Source organism: Microtus ochrogaster, unplaced genomic scaffold, assembly GCF_000317375.1.
Source record: "Microtus ochrogaster isolate Prairie Vole_2 unplaced genomic scaffold, MicOch1.0 UNK54, whole genome shotgun sequence".
NCBI classification, from domain to species: Eukaryota; Metazoa; Chordata; class Mammalia; order Rodentia; family Cricetidae; genus Microtus; species Microtus ochrogaster.
This window is the reverse complement of record NW_004949152.1, coordinates 1,789,012-1,802,760: the sequence shown is the minus strand read 5'-3', so window position 1 is coordinate 1,802,760 and position 13,749 is coordinate 1,789,012. Positions and strand designations below refer to the sequence as shown.

The 13,749-nt window shown below is 43.7% G+C and overlaps 1 protein-coding gene across 2 annotated transcripts in view; it reads left to right on the top strand.

Annotated features, from left to right (window-relative positions):
• Positions 1 to 13,749, top strand: part of Fto (FTO, alpha-ketoglutarate dependent dioxygenase) — a 344,281-nt gene that overhangs the window by 80,498 nt on the left and 250,034 nt on the right. For both annotated transcript variants that reach the window (XM_005369598.2, XM_026777285.1), the window contains exon 2: positions 4,923 to 5,000. In XM_005369598.2, the coding sequence (XP_005369655.1) occupies positions 4,923 to 5,000 (78 nt within the window). The remainder of the gene's footprint in view (positions 1 to 4,922; positions 5,001 to 13,749) is intronic.

Sequence of the window (13,749 nt, the reverse complement as noted above, 5' to 3'; positions counted from 1 at the left end):
ATCCATCCATCCATATCCATCCATCCATCCATCCATCCATCCATCCATCCATCCATCCATCCATCCATATCCATCCATCCATATCCATCCATCCATCCATCCATCCATCCATCCATCCATCCATCCATCCATCATCTTTTTACTGTTTACATCTACTGCTTTCTATTTTTATATACCTGCCGGTCTATTGTTTTGCCATTGTTGAAGTATATCACATTTCTCCACCCTCTTCTGACTGTTATACTTTCTACAGTTAGTATTATTCTTATATTTTTTCCTATATAAATATCTTTTTCTTTTTTTCTTCCTACTTTTAAGGATATTCTTCATTTCACTGTCCTTAAATAATGGTTATGAAATACTTTTTAAAAAGGCTCTCTGTGTGTGTTTGCTTAAAGTTCTCAAAACAGCTTGAATTTGTGGACTTTTAGATGTTAGTAAATTTGGAAAATACTTGGTCACTATTCTTTCTTTTCCCCATCCTCTCTCTCCTTTGGCTGTTTGAAATGTCTGTGTGGTTTTCATTGTCTGAGGTGCTACTGACTCTTCCTGCAGCATCTCCTGGGTGTACTTTCCCTTTTGTGTATTTAGGCTCCTCCTCTTCCCATTGCACTTTGAATGCTGAGACTCCTCGGTTCTCCTTTTTAGAATACTGTTACTTTTATTCTGTTCCTCACCGGCCCAGTCTCCCCCGACTCCCGGTTCTGCACACTGCAGTTCCAGGCACTCTTCTAATGTGTCTGCTCGCTCTGTCTCCACATAGCTCCGCAGGCTGGTCTCGGGCTGCTCTTTTTTCTGTGATGACCCTTGCCTTTAGCCATCTCTCCATGCAACACCTCTCTGTTTGACTGGACGATGCCCGCACCTTGTTCTTGGTGTCATTTAAAGTCTTCTGATCGTCATTAAGTGAGTCACTGAGGATTCTTGCTCTTGAGCCTAGTCAGGAAGAAGAGAGTGGCGTGTTTTGAGGGTCAGTGATCCTGCAGTAGAGTCCTTGCGAGTTCCTCTTGGTGTTGTGAATCACAAGGCTCTTCTTTTGTGCCTGTTTTTAAATCTTGAGCTGTTAGAGCAGGGAGGTCCCACGGGTTCAGCAACAGCTTTAGTTTTAAAAGTTGAAAAGTAGGTTTAATTTTAACTAAAATTTAAAAGTATTGTGTTTTATATGATCCCCTTATATCAAAAATTAAAAAGATTTTCGCAAGCCGTAACTTTTCTTGCCCTGGGCAGGTGTGGCATGTGGTGAGAGTGACTGTGTGTTGTCCTTGGGGGGTGAGAGTCATCTCGGTACGTGACCTGTTGCTGGTCACGCCACAGCTTTGCGGGGACCTTGCTTTCTTCCTGTGTTCCAAGTCTTTTCAGTTTCCTTGTACTAAACCTCAGGTGATCATTACAGTACAGCTAGTTAAGCTGCACACACATAAATAAACCTTAGGTGACCATTGCAGCATTGCTAGTTAAGCTGTGACACACATATGCATGTACACATATACATATGAACGTCAAGTGACCATTATAGCCTAGCTAGTTAAGCTATAACACACACATTCATGCACACACACATATGTAAACCTCAGGTAACCATTACAGCACAGCTAGTTAAGCTGTGACACATGTACATGTGCACACACATATATAAGCTTTTATGAAAAGTGTTTCTAAATTTCTCCTGTATTTTGTTCAGGCAAATTAGTATCTGGAGTTCTTAAGTAGGGTTGACTTAAAGTACAATTAGTTGGATTTATATAGATTCCATTGCTTGCATCTATAACTATTAAATGCAACTTTTCCAACACAAATAAATAAGAATGCATGGTTGCCAAGTGTACTGTATTGAGGGCTTGTCCTGTGCCAAGCGCTGCTCTTACTGATTGTCTGCGTTGCTTCCTTTATGCCCTGCAGGGAGCTGAGCCCAGATTGTATCTCCATTGGGGAACTTGCCCTGGAACTCGAGTTTGGCTCCTAAACTCATGCTCTGTTGTCTAGAGCAGCCTCCACCTCCCCTGAGTCCCACCTGCCTGCCATCTGTATAGGTCACAAATCGCAGTACATGCTAATACACATGACTGAGTGTTACCTCTTCATAGTTGCATTGCAGATAGAAACCCAAGGTCGAGAGAGATTGACTGAGGCATATATACACTTTGGAAGTTACAAGTTTGTGTCCCCAAATGTACTTGTCCTGTTTCTTTATACAGTGCTACATTTTTGTTGAGAACGGGGTTGGGATTGCCAACTCATGTAAATATTGAATATATTTCCTTTACTTCCTTTGGATTAGCTGCTTCCTACTTCTTGAGAGGCATCTTCTTACTCATTCAAACCTTGTTTAAGGACCAGGTCACGTTCCTACTTGCTTCATCCTTGCAAGACACATTGTATTTCTTACAGTGCATATTCATTAATTTTAATAAAATTAAATTTTTTTACCACCCTAAAATACCATGTACAATTTAAAAACTGTAGCAGGGAATGCTGTGTATAATGGAGTATACCTCTAATTCCAGCACTTGGGTGACTGAGGCTGGGGGATACCTAGATTTGAGGCCAGCCTAGACACATAACAAGTTTCAGGCTGGGCTGCTATGCTGTCAGACATACAAGCAAACAACAACATCATATGCACATGTGTACATGTGCACGCACACACATGCGTGCGTACACACACACACACACACACACACACACACACACACACACTCACACAAATGACAACAGAAGCAGAATGTTTTGAATCCCTGTAGAGGAAAGCCATTGCTGTTCTGCTTTCTCCATAGTAGGAGTGTTCTTAAAGAATTTTATCCTTTGGTACAGCCTTTTGGGTGTCTTCAGCCTTACACATGTCTGGTGGTCTGCACCTCAGCTGAGCTGAGAAATGTGTTTCCACAATTATTTACTTGAAGCATTAATTACAAAGAGGTCCATCCTCTGTTGATGCTTGTTGGCCTCTGAGGCAGGTCTCTTGCCCTTCAGCCTGTCTTAGATGGAGTATGGATTTTCTCTTGGAAATATATATATCCTTATATATGGATTAGTTTTAATGATGGACTCTCAGCATAGACTTTTAAGGTGGCATCTGTAAGGTGGACCTTCTGAATTATTCAGTGTTTAATTTTTTGGTGGCATTTATAAATATTGTAGTGCTTTGTGTTTATAAAAAAGTCCTAAGAACCAGTAAAAGGATCACAGGGGATGCAGGCTTCCCTGAGCTTCAAATGAAATCTAAGTGTAGGGTTTTGGTTAAGGTAGGGATAGGGTACATACGTGTGAGATGTATATTCATGGAAATATCATTAGTTCTTTTTAGGCTACTGCTGAGAGCAGAGAAAGCATTACCTAATTATAAATTAAATGATTTGTCCTGTGCTACTTTTCTAAGTTTTTCCTAATGAGCCCTGATCACACATTAATTAGGAAGTCGTTCAGCATTATGGGTAAGAAAATGCCATCAAAATAGCAGACTGGTTACACAAGTGGAATCGTGTGCGAATGGAACACTTTTGTTTTTATAAGTGTACGAGTTAGATTTCTATTCCCTTTGTGTTACCTATTTTGGATTTTAATGAAAAGGGTCTTGAAAGTTTGGGTCAAAAAGGTATGTTTGCTCGGGACTGCTCTGGTTATGATAGATCTGTAAGTGAAGGCTGCTTTCTTGGTGTGGAAGGGGATAACACTCTGGGCTGCCATGTCTGGCTGGCTGAGTGTGCGCTGCACAAAATCAGTGATTTATGGAGTTGCGGGGAATAAAAGAGTTTGTGTGTGCTAAGCTGTACTCTTTTGGGTAGGCCTGCACTGGTCCGGAGCAATGACACTGTTCTTTTAGTGTTTCATTGCTGCCTGACAGTGGCCCTAGCGGTGCTCTTTCTGCTATTCTTTCTTCCAGATATGAACCAACCTCCCTCCGGCCCCTCTCTGTGTGTGTGTGTGTGTGTGTGTGTGTGTGTGTGTGTGTGTGTGTGTGTGCGCGCGCGCATGTTATACTCACATTGTGTATGCTCCATGCAAACGTGGGCTGTGTAGATGCCTGAATATAAGGTGAAGCATTACAAAATCTCTTGTTGCAATTACCTGTCCTGTTAGTCAGTGCTGTCTGACAAAGACTCGGTTTTCTGAAACAGCCTTAGACGATGCTGGATGGATAATTACAAAAAGGTGCTTCGAAATTGGATAAAAAAGCAAAGAGGCTTACCATAAATTTGTGGTGATGTTTGAGATGAGAGATAACTTTTTAAAAGACAATATTTGGGGCTGGAGAGATGGTTCCACAGTTACAAGTGCTTGTTCTTCCAGAGGACACAGCTTCAGTTCCCAGCACCCTTGTGGCAGCCTACAGCCCTGTGCAACTGCAGTTCCTGGAGGCTAGACACCTTCTTCTGCTTTCCAGGCACCGGGCACTCATGTGGTGCATGTACATACATGCAGGCAGAACACTTACATACATAAAATAAAACAAATCTGAAGAAGAGCAGTACTGCCAGTGGGCACATCCAGATAAGGGTTTACAGGAGGAGTGGGCATCACAGCTCCCCCAACATCCAGGGTTGGTATCACAGACAGCTTAACAGAGATTCAGGTTGTATGAGCAGCAAGATTCATTCTGGGAGACTGTATTGACTGATTCGTAGGTCACCTATGTCATGGAAAAGACCCCGGTGGTAAAGATGCGAGAGGAGTGAATGGAACTGTCTCATGAAGTGTGACAGGAGCAGAATTAGTTTTGAAAAAAACGCTTTATACATCTTAAAATTTAAAATGTGTATGCCTTGTTTGGTCTATTTTATAGTTGGCCTTTAATGTATATCTTTAAAAGTTTACACATTCAAATTCATTAAGATTTTTCTGTGTGTTTTATTGGGAAATAATATATTGGTCTATATTTGAAGTTATTTTATACTCACTAACATGTAATTCTTATTTTTAACCAGAAACTGAGGCTTCTTGAGGAGCTTGAAGACACTTGGCTTCCTTACCTGACCCCCAAAGATGATGAGTTCTATCAGCAGGTAAGACGTTTTAATACTTTGTTCAGTCTGTAGGCTCCATATTTGGTCAGTGGAGTTGCTGGGCCTGATCCCAGGCTGTGCAGAGGGTGCAGGGCACATGCCTTCCCTCATGGCCTGCTGTCTCTGCGGACTCTGTCTAGGCACAGCACACCATTGTCACCTCCCAGCATCCATGGCCCTTCCTTCCTTTGCACTTCTCTGCTCACGCTGGCTTTTTGTTTTCTTTTGTTTTTGTCCTGCATAGAATATAATTTTGTCTTCTCCTCCTGTGGCTGGGTGGCTGACCCTTTAAGATTTCATTAAGGCCTTGGCTCCTCTGTGAAGCTTTCACCCTCTGTGTGAAGCTGCACCTTGAGAGTGTGCTGCCCTGCCTGCCTAGCCCATCAAATAGCAGTATTGGGATTCTGCTTCTCCAACTCTAAATTCTGTACTCTGCCCTTATATATGGTTAAAATTCAAAGTCACCCTAATTGGAATGGGAAAGGGGATTTATTGGCATCACTTAAAAATCTAAAAGCATGTTAGTGTGCCTAGCCCCTCAAAAGCTATCCCTGACCACTCTTTTCCTGGGGTTCTGGCTGTGACAGTCCCATGTGTGTGTTCATGCTGAGTTGGCTCTAACCTGATAACCTGGGATTACTTGGACAGCTCAAGGGATATGTGGTCTTCAACATCTGAGGCTGTAGAAGAGGCTGGTGGGCTCTTTCCTTCTGGGTCCCCCAGATTCCCCTGTTAGTGACTGTGTTAGTGTGAGTAGGCTCACTGTGTGTGCTGTTGATGGGCCTCTCTGGACCTGGGTTCAATGGGCCCTTCTCACTCAAGTGTGTTAGTGTGAGTAGGCTCACTGTGTGTGCTGTTGATGGGCCTCTCTGGACCTGGGTTCAATGGGCCCTTCTCACTCAACCCGCACGGGTGAATGGTGGGGGAGACAGATGATGTCCCGAAAGAAAAACAAAAGAATTTGTTTTCAAGTAAGAAGGGAGAGGAGTGCTAGATGCACAAAGCATGGTGAAATTTCACCTATTTTTTCCTGTTTGAACATATATTTGAAATATGGGAGTAGAACCATATCACTGTTGGTAGTGCCGGCTTGTCCGTAGTAACCTTGACAATCAAGGAAGGGAGGGTAGAAGGCATTTGCCCACCTGGAGTCTGATTTCTAGGTCACTCTCATTTCTAAGACCTTGTCTTCAGCTTACAAGCACTCTCAGATCTGTGGTTTTCTTCTCTGCCCTGGCTGTCCCTGAAATCATGCCAGCCCCTTGCTTCAGGTCTACAGTGAATTGTCATTGCGTCGTCCCCCTCAGTCCTTTGTGATGTACCCTGCTGGATGTTTGCCCCTCCTCCGAGTAGCTTTGCAGCTTCCGGGTGTGGAGCCTTCCTGTTCCGCCTTCTGTCAGTCAGTGTGTCCCCTTCCTTGCAGAACACCTCTGTGCTGGAGGCTGCGACTAGCTGCTGGGCCATTCCCTAGGATTTTCCTGACCCTCCTGAGCCCAGAGACTTCTCTCTGTGCCCTCTGTTCTTTATCTCTATTCTCTCACCCATTTTTAGTAGTGTTAATTTTGTTTTGTTTTGGTTTGGTTTTGGTGTGATGCTGGCGGTCTGAGTGCAAAGCCTTACACATGCCAGGCAAGTGTTACAGTCAACTGAAGGCTAGCCCCTGAAATGATTTTGTGTTTAAATATGCTTCTTTCTCTAATTTTATGCACGTTTTTCAGTCCAACACATGCTTAGTTTGCTTGAGTGAATGATGAATATATTAGCACTTATGTTTGGGACAGGGTCTTACTATATAGCTCAGGCTGATTTTAAAACATTATTTGTTCGTGTGAATGTATGTGTCTATACAGATGTGTGCAGAGACCCATGGAGACCCAAAGAGGATGGGTCATGGTTACAGGTGGTTGTGAGCTGCTCAGGATAGGGACCAAGCTCCTCCGAATGATTAGCAAGTACTACTGACAGCGGATCCATCTCCTCAGCCCATCCCCTCAAACTGGTTTTGAATTCAAAATCCTTCTGACTAGGCATCCTTGGGGCTACAGTTACAGGTGTGGGTCATGATACCTTGTTACTTTTAAAAGTCAGTTATGTAATGAATCTAGGGTGGTTTGCAGTTTGATTTTACCCACATACACACTTCCTCAGGAGATGGCATCTTGAAATAGAGGAATGATTACAGAAATATATTCAGTAGTGATAGGTTGCTCTCATTTTAGCTCATCTAGTTACCCAAATTAAACACAGCAAACATGTACTTGTTTTACAGTAAAGAAAAGGTAATTTTTAAAAGCCCCTTTAAAGCAAGTCAAAGCAGTCCGCTTCGAAGAGCTTGTTGATCTCCCGCTGACATATACCTCTGGTACTCAGTTGTCCCAGCGGCGCTTCCAGCCTCTTCCACCTCAGTGGTGTGCAGGAACAACATGAAGAGCTAAATGGGAAAGGTTAGAGCCTGCTCTACTGCGGCCATCCCCACACCTGGGTCAGTGGGGAAAAAACCCAGATGCAAACAGACAACCCCTCCAGGCTCCCTAATTTCCCAAGACTCATTCTAAAAATCAGCTAGCAGTACCTAATCATGTTAAATACATCTGCTGATAAGCCCAGTGCTTCTGTTAAGCTCCGTTTTTACAGACTGTGCTGTGGTGAGTGCTCACAGACCCAGCCACCGGGGTGGTTGAGCTGCAGGAAAGAGCCAGCCCAGCAGCTCAGAGCCAGACCTCAGCAAACAGAACAAACCAGAAGCAAAACAGTGACAGTTGGAGGGAACTTATTCTCTTAAGAGATAAACTAAAAATATATGTGGTTATTAGCATATATTATTGTATAAATTAGTGGGTCTACTGTGGTATTCTTGTATGTGTGCCCATAGTGACCCTTCTGGTCTGGAGGCTGCTTTTCTTCTCCCCCGACATCCTTCCCAATCTTCACGTGTCTCTTAATTCTTTCTGTCCTAGCTCCATGCTCTCTTTCCCCATCTCTAGAGTCCTGTGTTCAGCTGTGTTCTACAGGATTCAGTGAAATTGTGTGTTGTTTGTCCTACTGTGTCTGGCTTGTTTCATTCAAGTTAATATTCTCATTTCATTCATGTTGGTGCAAACGACAGGGTTTTGTTTTTGTGGTTATGTAGTATTCCATTTTATATATACGATGATTTCTTTCTCCATTCACTGTGACTGAAAATGTTTATGAATGACGGGAGTGAATGGCTCAAGCCTGACATTGGGCCTCTTACACAGACGTGTGGTAAGATTCTGATTTCATGCACCTAGCATGTGGGCATGTTGGTTGTGTCTTAGCCAGTGCCAGGCAGGCACCGTCGGGTTTTGTGAATGCTCCTGTATTTAGTTGTCACACCACCAGCCATGTTCATTTCTCCCAGGAGTCAGAACTGTCCCCCTCAAGTTTGATACCCAGCGGGTCTTATCGTTACTGTTTCAACCATCAGGAGAGTGTAAGTTCCTGTCTGGGCTTCAGAACTGAAGGCAGGACGCAAATTGATCGACTCCAAGACTGGGCTGTTTCTCCTTCTCTCTGTGGCATGTTCCAGTTCAAAACACCTGGGGAAATAAAGAACCAAAAAAGCAGCAGTACCAACAGCTAGAAGCTGAAGGCAAAGGGAGTTTCTGTTAGCTTGCCCTAGGACACCAGGAAATGAGCAGTGACACAGTCAGCCGACAAAGCTGTCCCCCAGTTCCCAGCCGCTCCCTGGGAAATAGTGTGGGTCCCCATGCTCTCTCTCTGTGTGCACTTTCCCCATGTGCCAGTGGCACCAGTGCTGTTCCGAGAGCATTGCACACATTAGCTCCTCTAAATACCACTGTAGTCCTCCACAGCAGCTGCTGTAGAGCTCACTTTGGAGCAGAGGAAACGGAGGCGCAGAGAGGGTTAAAGCCTTTTTGAGATTTATGAGCTGGTAGTCTACAGACCAGGGATTGTTCTGTCTGGCTCTCTGGGTTACACTCTGCTACTTTCATCTTTTCCTGTATCTCTTTCTGAGATGACTTGCCTCTTTTCCAGGGGCCCCAAATCCTGCCCATTCTTGCTTACCTGTGATCACCCCCCTCAGTCCTGACTGTATACTAGAAGGTTCTACCTGAAACTCTTCTTGGTACCCTAGCACAGTATGATCCATATTAGTTAACCGCATGCTTTAGCCTCCCCACTGAGGCTGTAAATGTTTTAGGAATTAAAGATAAAGTTGCAAAAGGTGACAGAGACCCCTGCTTTTCTTGAGCTTCCTTGTGGGATGGCTAGTGTGGGAGGTACGGGAAGGAGCCATGTGATGAGAAGCACACACGGGAAGTCCTGGTCTAGGAACAAGGGCTCTGATGTGTTTGAAAGGGGACGAGCCTGAAGCTGCCAAGGTGGAGCGAGAGCTGAGAGCAGCTCTGAGGTGGGATGCTGACAGTTGGGGGACTTGCCCAGGAGTGAGGTGACAGGAGGCATGACTTAACACTTGATTAAGGATCAGTGCTTTATAGTACTGGCTCATTTCTTTCTCTAGTGGGGTCCCCTTGTTCTGTTCTTCAGGCTAGGGGTCTTATCTCCAACTGCTCCCCACTGCTTCTGTCCCCTGGGCAGTCCTTAGGTCTTGGCAATTTTACTTCCCCAGAATGTCTCAGATTTCTGCCTTGGCCAGCACAGTTGAAGCCCTTGTTGATCTCCCACCTGTAGATTGTCAGTATTGTCCTGATAGGTGCCCTGCAGTGCCTTCAGAACAGACCTGATTCAAGTGTGTTCAGTACTTGCCTCCTCTACCTCCTCCTCGCTTTGCTCATTTTGTTGAGTCTCTTGGTTTTGGTTTTTGTTTTGAGCCAAGGTTTCTCTGTAGCTTTGGTGCCTGTCCTGGAACTAGTTCTTGTAGACCAGGCTGGCCTTGAACCCCCAGAGATCCGCCTGCCTCTGCCTCTCGAGTGCTGGAATTAAAGGCACCACCACTGCCTGGTGAGTCTCTTGTGGTTTTTGTTGTTGTTGTTTTGTTTTTTTAGGAGAAATAAATACTTATTTCACCTTATACTTCCAGGTCATGGTCTATCTATGAAGGAGGTTAAGATAGGAACTTGAAGAAGAATTTACAAAGAAACACTGCCAGTTTTTGCTTAACTAGCCTTCTTATATAGTTTAGGACCACCTGCCTAGGGATGGTACCACCCACAGTGGGCTTGGCCTCCTATACAATTAACAATCAAGAGCTATAGTGCCAATGGAATGTGGAGGGTCAGCTATAGAGTCTCTTGTTTTTAAGGTAAAGTTCAAACCAGGCATGTCTGCTTATCACGTACAATGCTATTGACAGTTAGATCCAGATTACCTGTGTCCATAATCTGACCCGCACCTACAGCGCTGTTGGGGAACACTTTGCTATACTCTAACCCTACTCTGCCCTCTTCCTTCCGACATTGTTCCTGCCAGCACCCTTCCCCCCATACTGTCTGGCATCTACCTGTTCACCCTAAGAAAAGTGTCTTTATGTAAATACTGCGCATCCTCTAACTGTCCCAGGAAGTCCCACTTGTAACGCGTCACTTGGCTGCTTCCTGCCTCTGCTGCTTCCCCTGAGGCCCAAACTGCTGCCGTCCCCATAGCCGTTGCCTCCCAGCCTCTGCGTTCTTCCTTTGCTTCAACATAACATCTGGGGAAATCTTATCATTTTTTTCATTCATTTATTTTGCCTGTGTGTGCACATGTGCTGTGCCGTGGTGCACATGTAGAAACCAGAGGACAATTTGTGGGAGTCAGTCTCTCCTTCCTCCACATGGGTGATCAGGATTGGCAGCAAGTGCTCTTCCCCACTGAGCCAACTCACCATCCCATCCCAGAGCTTTCTCTTAGTTAACTCTACCTGCTTTCTTGCTGAGAGTCCCTTGGTAGCTTCCCAGCTCATTCCGAGTAGACGCCTAGAAGCCTGGCACTGGACACTGACTTATAAAGTACTGCGTACCAGCTCCTCACTGTTCTCTTACCTTCTTCCTGTTCTTGCTTTCCCAGCCCCTCAACTCACATCCTCTTCCTACAGTGGCCTTCTTCCTCTTCCTACAATGACCTTCTTCCTCTTCCTACATGGCCTTCTTCCTCTTCCTACAATGACCTTCTTCCTCTTCCTACAATGACCTTCTTCCTCTTCCTACAATGACCTTCTTCATCTTCCTTTTCTTGGAACGAGCCAAGCACATTTCTACCCCCAAACTTTTGTACTGTGGTCCCTTCACTTGGAGCTCTCTCATTCAGATCTTTGCGGGGCCTGCATCCTCATTCTTTCTTCCGGCCTCAGGTCACCTTGCCAGAGAGATGTGAGATGACCACACTTAGCACAGCCACCTAGTCCTGTGCACTCAACTGTATTTCCTCTAAAGCACTCACTGCCATCTTGATACATGGGCTTTTATTTATTCATTTGTATGTGGCTCTCCTCAGAATACAAGCTTGAAGACAGTGTGGGGATGTTTTATTCTTTTGCATTCTTGGAAGTTAGGGCTTTGCAGATGGTGTGTGCTTGACTGGTCTGTGAGGCCCCAAATGAGAATTTTTTTTCAGTCTTCTCTTCCCAACTGTCTTCCCGTAACAGTGTGCTTGTACTTCTGCCCTAGTAATATCTTACTCCATTACTTTCCGTTCTGTCCATGTAGGTATGTGAGATGCTATCAGTAGGGCCTAGCTTATTTTTATCAGCATATTTATGGACTTTATCCCGTGTCTGACGCCTAACAAGTGCTGGTTGGGTATTGCATGAACACACAGAGTAGCCTGAACCAGTGCCTGAACCAACACTGTGTCACAGCAGGGCTCTGGCTTTACCAGCCTGCCTGTGACAACCTGTAGCAGATCCTACACAGGTCTTCAGACATGTGCTTCCTCTAGGTCTCACTTGGCATCATACAGCTGGAGGCTGGGCCAAGTGACTGTGTAGCCTTTTAGTGTTGGGATTGTTGCCAAGTTGCAAGTATTTTTAATAAAAATTATGTAGAAAATATCATAAAGGACAGTGTGCAGGATGCGCCAGAGTGCAAAGCATAAAGTGTTACCAGCAAAGGGTGTGACAGCAGGTTATAGATGGAGTCTTTAGACCAGGCCACTGACGTCGTCGGGTGGAGCCTGTCCCATGCTCCTTACAGATGGTAAATTCTGTAAATTGAAGATAGTTCTTTTGGGCCTCATTTGAGTTTACCTCCTGTAAATGGGTCTTTTACTCATTCAGCACCATGCCTGTCTTCTCCGAATAATGAACTTATTTCAGACCGATAGGAGAGGAAAAGATAGAATTCGTATGTAGTGCATTAAAGTCGGCAAAGACAAAGCCTCACCTCTGGAGAGCCAACGTTGTAGATCTTCCGAGCCATCGGATAGGGTCTGTGTATTGGCACATTATGGCCACCATACCTTTCCAAATACGAAACGAAACATCATTTTTATGCCCTTCTATGTTCATAGAGTTCAAGAAATATAGTGTGCAACCAAACCAGCGATAACATAATTTCATGACTGTGTACTCCCTAGAAAAACTTTAACAGGATTAATAAAAAAATTACGCTAACATAGTTGAAAGTCTGCCAACAGCTGTTGCAAATTACTGTGTTTTATCTGATGTTCCTCATATACCTGTCTAAACGGAAAGTGAACTTACTCGCCTGACAGCATGAACTCAGATTATTTAATGTTCGTCTCTTCTCCAAAGTTACTTGCTGTTCTCTAAAGACAATTCATAACTGATGTTCCATGGCTGTTCCGTGCACCAGGTACTAGATTAACCAGTGTCTGAATGGTGGACGAGCACACGTCGGGGAGGCGTTTGCTCCCATTCATCTTCCTTGAGACTCTGGCAGAGTTAGCCCACTCTCATGAATTGTTCTCATCGCAATAAAGAAACCCTTGGTGTGACAGACACAGCAGATTGAAATAAGGCAGACATTTTGGTAAAGATGGTTGACAATTCTGTATCATCTTATCATATCAAGAATAAATTTCTGGCAAGTGTAAGAATTTCCATAAAGAAAATAAATTAAAATGGTCTTTTTTCTTGATTTTTTTTATCCAAAGTAGTTTACATCTAGTTTAGAAAATCATTTAAAAGTCAAAGGACGAAATTAAAATATACAAAGTACATGCCCAGAGGGTAGCACTTTCAGCTTTTGACCACTTTTTTCTACCTTTACTCTTTTTAAAATTTGTGACCTCTTTTTCTTTAGTTGTTATTATGTGTGTATGTGTTATATATGTGTGTATGTGAATGTATATATATACACATATACAACACGTGTCATACATACATAATATATATTATACACATACAACTAAATTAGTTGATCTCTTATTAAGAATCCTACTCTGATTTTTATCACATAGATTACAAATACTTTTTCAATCAGAGCTTGATTATTAATTGTATGCTTCATTTTGTACAAACATTTTTAAAACATACATTCAAATCCACTAATCTTTTAAAAAAATGTCTTTGACACCCTATCTATAATATGGCTACCATAAAAATAGATCTTGTATAAGTAAATAATCTGTTATAAGTTGTATAAACAGAATAATAGTTGTAGAACTTCATTTTTCCATTTTCCTTCCCCTCCTTTTTCCCTTCCTTGAGACAAGGTTCCATAATGTTCTTTGCTTACAAGACTGTATTGCTGTCTTCCTGGACTGTGTAGTAGAACAGGGTGCTGTTGCTGTCTTCCTGGACTGTCTAGAACAGGGTGCTGTTGCTGTCTTCCTGGACTGTCTAGAACAGGGTGCTGTTGCCGTC